The following is a 6,716-nucleotide window of genomic DNA, read 5'->3' on the forward strand; positions in this document are numbered from 1 at the left end:
ATGTTAATAAAAGTTTATTTACCTACGTTATTACATGTTGGTTATTTGTTTAATACAATACAATGCATAAATATAATAAATTATCTTATATTTGGGGGGTCTGATAAAGATTCTCCTAATAAAAACTCCAGTGATAATAAAGAGGAAAAAAATAAAAAGATGGAAGAATATATTGATGAAAAGATGAAAATAAATTTGCGTAGTAAAAAGATAAATAGTTTGAAACCAATATATACAAATACTGAATTAGAAACGAATTATTATATAGATAATAATGAGACATTTAAGAAATTATATGCTAACTATCCAATATGTGAAGCAAAATATAAATTAGTTGATAAATTAAAATCATTTAAAATTTTTAAAAAATTAATGACAGATAAACCTAAAAAAATTATTTTATTTAAAACATGTATAATAGAATTATATGGAATGTTATCCGTAACAATAAGAAATGTAAATAATTTCTCATCAGTAATAGCAACAGTATATGGATATGTTCCATTTTTAATAATGATTTTAACAGTATTTAGTTTCATAATTACTTTTAATAAAAACTTACTTTATATTATTTTTATAATGCCTACACAAACCTTAATTAGTGATTTATTTTTAAAAAGAATATTTAAAAAACCAAGACCAATTAATAGTGCCTTACCAACTTATGGTATGCCATCAAGTCATAGTTCCTTTGCAATAGCTTTATTAACTTATCTTTTACTTCATATTACAGAACACAAAAAAGACAAATGGAGTATTATTACATATGTAATAGCTACTCTTACCTTACTCCCCATACCTTGGAGTCGTGTTGAAGTTGAAGATCACACCGTATTACAAGTTATAGTTGGTTCTCTTGTAGGTATGGGTTTTGGATTTATTTTCTATTTTATGAAAAAGTATTTTTTTAAACATAAGGATTCTTAACTATAACGAAAATAATAAAAAATTTGTAAAATAACCATGATTATATTGTTATATTATTATATATACTTAGCAGAAATATAATCCACGGAATTATCTACATAGGGCAAAACTAGGGATGTAATGATTGTTTAATTAATTGATGAATAATATATATATATATATATATATATATATATATATATATATATATTATATTTATGTATATTTATATATATAAGGAAAAGTACCCTTTTTTATATTATTTTACAAGTATATATATTTTACAAATTATGTATGGCGCGCCACCCAAAATAATTCCTTTTTTTTTTTTTATCTTTAAAAGAAATTACACAAATAAAGAGAATTATAAAAAAAAAAAAAAAAAACTCAAATGTGTATGCAATGATTTTAACGTGAACATATATATTATAAATGTATGTTCTAATATATTTTTTATTTTAATTTATTACCTTCTTTTATTAATTATTAATGATTTATTTTATTTTAATTTTTTTTTTTTTTTGTGATACATAATAAAAATATCCAGTTTTTTTTTTTTTTCTCCCAATTTTTGTTTTAATATATTTATCAAATATATTAATACATATTTGTGTTTTATTTTAATTTTTTTTTTCTTTTTAATTTTGGATTTTATTTTAAATGATATATAAAATAACTCTTTAAATTTTAATAAACTTTTAATATATATATATATATATATATTATATGTCAAGAAAAGAAAAAAAACTATATTATTTTTATTTTTTTTTTTTTTTTTTGAACTGATTTATTTTAAAATATGATAAATTTTATTAAATGTAATACAGAAAAAAGTACTAAAAAGGAAAAGGATTTTTTAAAAATGAATGAAAACAAAAAAAGGGAAAAATGGAAAAATGAAAAAATAAAAAAATAAAAAAATAAAAAAATAAAAAAATAAATAAACATTCTTTTTTATTTTTTAAAAAATAAAGATAAAAAAAAAATATATATATATATATATATATATATATATTAACTTTATTATATATGTAAAATGGGGAAAAATATATATCTACTTATATATATTTGTGTAAAAGAATATATTTTTATATTATAAAGATAAAGATGGTTATATAAGTTTTTGTAAGAAATCCAAAAATGTTGAGATTTCCACATGTCTATTTTGAAATTATTTCATTATATATGAAAATAAAATATTATATATATATATATATATATATATATATGTAACAATAATGCTGACAAATTATAACTTGAAAGACCACCATGGATGTGCGCTTAGATCTTTCAAGTTCAACTTCTTTCTCTGTTCTACATGTAACAATTGCTGTAAAAAAAGAAGAAATATATATATATATATATTATATATATCAGGTTGTTTAAGATTTGTTTGTTTTTTTTTAAATTATCATATATTAAATCAACAATATGAAACATTTATACAACATATAATACTATATAATAATACATTGTTATGCTACCTTGATGATATCTTTTAACTCATTTGGCCAATTTTTTGTTAACTCAAAATTATCAAAATTCATATCACATTTTACGAAATAGAAAAAATCCTCATCTTGTAATGGATCTGAACATTTCCATAAATTTCCGTTCGTCCAAATCCAAAAGAAGAACACACCAAGCATAAACTTATCAGCATTAGAAACATCGAAATAAAATTGTTTTCGTTTTTCTTGATCTGTAATATGCTTTAAATCTTTTAGAGGATTTTTTATTTTCATTGTATCATATTTCCAATATATTTTCCAACATTCTGGTGGCATATATGCCCCTTTTGCAATAGTAGGTTCACATGATTCAAATAAATAGAGACGGTTCATATCTTTAATGTGTCTTAAATTGTATGTATAGATAGGTGTACTTTTTGATAAGTCACAGAAACGTAATTCATAATTATCAGAGATTAAAATATTTTCTGGTGTTAAATCTAAATGTGATAAACCTGCATCATGTAATCGTATTAATAATTTTAAACATTGGTATAATATAAAACTTTTTTCATTATTACTTATTTTCATATTATATTTTTTTTGTCTACGATCTATAAAATCAAGTATATCTTCATTAAAAAATTCAGAGACGATAACAATATTACCACCAGCATTACATTTCAATCTTTCACTTAACATATCATTAAAAACATTTAAATTATTATACATAGATTTCTGTGAAAGTCCTTCATTAATATATTTGTTATCTGGTTCATATAATATTTTATATAACTTGGGTGTGATTCCTGGATGATACTCATTTAAAAAAGCTAAAGCCGTAGCTTCCATTACAAAATTTTCTCCATCTGTTACATATTCTCCATCATATTCATTCATCAAATTAAATTGTTTAACCCATATATATATAGGAATTTTTTTAATAAATAATTTAACTTCCTTTTTTACATTACTATCTTTTGGAACAACAAAAGCTCTATACATTTGTTGAACTCTATTACTAGATTTAGAAAATCCAAGAGTTGGTATGCACGTAAATTTCCAATCTGAATATTTAACACCGTTGAAATAAAAATTATGTGCACTATGTAACATTTTCATTAACGACTTTTTAGCTATTTTCCAATTAAAGATACATTTAGGTCTCATTTGTTTATCCATATTATTATTATTGATATGATTCATATATATTATTGGTTTATTAATACACTCTTTATTATTATTATTATTATTAATAATACTATTACTATTGTTATTATTATTATTATTATTATTATTATTGTTGTTGTTGTTGTTGTCGTATGGATAATTATAATACTCATTAGCTAATCCTTTCTTTGGAATATTCATTATTTCCATTTTGTGCACATAATTATTATTCTTACTTTCAGATATTCTATTCACATTATGTTCTTTACAAGTATTATTTTTAAATTTGCTCCAAATATTTTTTATCTTTTGTTTTGAAATAGATAACATAGGATTCCTATCATCCTTTAATAAATCATTTCTTTGACATGTAGGAAGTATATAAGAATTTCCTTGACCATAATTCATTTCATGATTATCACATTTAGATATAATAGTTGTATCTCTATTCATGCTATTATTATTATTATTATTATTATCTTCATTATTATTTTTATAAATATGTGTATGTTCATCTAAATCCAATTTCTCATTTGAAACATATTTAGGTTGTTTCATATCTTTATTCTTCATTCGTTTCTTTTCTTTCTCTGAAGCATAATACACAGGGTTTTCTTTTATCTTTGAAATTAAATCATAGTCTCTGTTATTTAATAAATCATTATATGTATTGGATGGATTTTCATATTTGATGTTTTTAATAATATCTTCTGGGAGGTTATTTCGGAAATATTCATCTAAAGATTTATCATAATTATTATCATTATTATCATTATTATCATTATTATAATTCTTATCATTATTATAATTATTATCGTTATTATTACTACTGTTCATATTTCCTGGAACAACAAAACTATTGTAATTATTTCTGTTACTATTATTGCTATTTCGATTACTGTGAGTATTATTACTATTTTGATTACTATGAATATTATTACTATTTCGATTACCATGTATATTATTACTATTTCGATTACCATGAATATTATTATTATTCTTATTTATATTACCATTATGATTATTATTATTCCTATTAATATTATTCTTATGAACAGTGCTTTTTGTCCCTTCACTATCTCTCTTGGACATTGAGTCCATATAACTTGGTTCTATCCTTTCACACAAGTTATTCATATTATTTTGTTCATCTTTTATATATCCATTATATTGATTATTTTGAAATGCTATATTATTTTGGTTTCTTAACATATCATTAATTCCTTCTTGATTTAAATGGAAACCTTTTTGTGATATATTATACATATTATTGGGCATATCATTTTGACCTGCTCCTCTTAATATGTCATTATTTTCATTATAATTATTTTTCATATTCTTATCATTTATATTGCATTTCTTTTCAAAAAGATCACTTGAAATGTCAACATTATATTTACTACCATTTTTATCTATATAAATTTGTTGAGAAAGGCTCTTATAAAATGAATCTTTATTATTAACAACATCATCTCTTGAATTTATTATATAACCATTGTCACCTATTTCATGATGGACTTTATTATGGTCACGGTATTTTTCTTCTTCCATCATGATATGTATATTTTTATTTTCTACGGTATTAAAAGGAAAATTGACATATGATTTATTCTTATTTTCACAACCAATAGTTGTATGTAATAAAGAATTATTATCCTTAACATTCACTTGTTCATAACTTCTGAAATTTCTATTCACATCTTTAGGTAAATATGTATTATCTAATAAATTATCTTGCATATGGTTATTTGTAATACACTTGTGCACATCTTTAACTGTTGTACATTCGGTGGTATTATCATTAACATTTTCCGTTTCGTTATAAATATCTTGATTACTTAACATATTCTTATAATCTTCATTTTTTTCATAAAAAGTATCATTTTTTTTTCTTTCTGCTTCAATGGTATTATTATGATCATTTAAATTATAATTATTATTTGAATTTTTATCTTCCTCATCAATATCATCTTCATCTTCATCCTGTTCCTTTTTATTTTTATACATAATGTTTTCAGTATAACTTTCATTTCCCATATTTTCATAACTTTCTAAATTCGAATTATTACCAATGACAACATTATTATCTTCTTCTACATTCATTTCATTAAAATTTATTCCTGAACAATCTTTAGGATCCATAGAAATATTTCTATAAACATTTTTAATATCATCCTTATTTGTATCTTCTTTCATCATAATAGTACTATTAAAATTTTGATTGTTCGTTTGTTTATATTCATCTGTATATTCTATACAATTCATATTATCCAATATTTCTGTTGTGGATCTGTTCATTTCGGAATATTTATCTTTTGACATGGTACACATAAATTCTTTATTATTAATAAAATTGTTCGAACTATCATTATTTTTGGTATCCTCTATATATTTCATAAAAATATCTTCTTCATTCATAATTGTATTATTATTATTATTATTATTATTATTATTATTATTGTTATTATTACTATTATTATTATCTAACATATTTTTATTCATAAGCTTTTCAGATAAGTCTTTAGATTCTTTTGGATAATCATCAAAGGACTCATTCTCATCTTTAGAAGTCATATGCTGCACATTTTCATAATATGTTGTATTCACAATATTTCTATCATACATATTATTCATATTATTCATATTATTATTATTATTATCTTCTTCATCATCTCTTTCTTCTAAACCATTATATTTTGATGAGTTTCTTTTTGTATTATTACTTTTTCTATCAGTACTTTTAATATTATTTCCCTCACACATATCAACATTACTTTTATCAACATTTTTTTTTGGATTGTATTTCTTATTTTTATATAATGACACATCTTCAGCATCATTCATATTTTGTACATCTCTTCTTTCATTCCCTAACTTTTCATATTCTTCTTCTCCCTTATCTATATTTAGGGTCTTCGAAGATTTCAATGATAAATAATCATCGTCACAAGTCATGGTTTTGGATTTGCAATACTCCACCTTTTCGCTAGTTCTTATCATTTTATAATAAGTATGTAAAAATTATATATATATATATATATATATATGTTAATCTATATTCGCAAAAAATATTACCTATATGTAAAAATATATATGATTTGTTTTTATCACATATACATTATATATATATATATATATATATATATATATATATATATATATATATATATATATATATGTATATATGTA

The 6,716-nt window shown here is 21.2% G+C and overlaps 2 protein-coding genes across 2 annotated transcripts; one reads left to right on the forward strand and one right to left on the reverse strand.

Moving 5' to 3' along the window:
• On the forward strand, positions 1-927 carry PRSY57_0805200 (PAP2-like protein, putative; the record flags this gene model as incomplete). Its single annotated transcript, XM_012906993.2, has 1 exon — positions 1-927. The coding sequence occupies one exon, from the start codon at positions 1-3 to the stop codon at positions 925-927; it is 927 nt and encodes a 308-aa protein (XP_012762447.2).
• Positions 928-2,155: 1,228 nt separating this feature from the next.
• Positions 2,156-6,527, reverse strand: PRSY57_0805300 (serine/threonine protein kinase, FIKK family; the record flags this gene model as incomplete). Its single annotated transcript, XM_012906994.2, has 2 exons — positions 2,156-2,236; positions 2,391-6,527. The coding sequence occupies 2 exons, from the start codon at positions 6,525-6,527 to the stop codon at positions 2,156-2,158; spliced, it is 4,218 nt and encodes a 1,405-aa protein (XP_012762448.2).
• Between the last annotated feature and the right edge of the window lie 189 nt (positions 6,528-6,716).

This window comes from Plasmodium reichenowi, chromosome 8 (assembly GCF_001601855.1).
Source record: "Plasmodium reichenowi strain SY57 chromosome 8, whole genome shotgun sequence".
Lineage (NCBI taxonomy): Eukaryota > Apicomplexa > Aconoidasida > Haemosporida > Plasmodiidae > Plasmodium > Plasmodium reichenowi.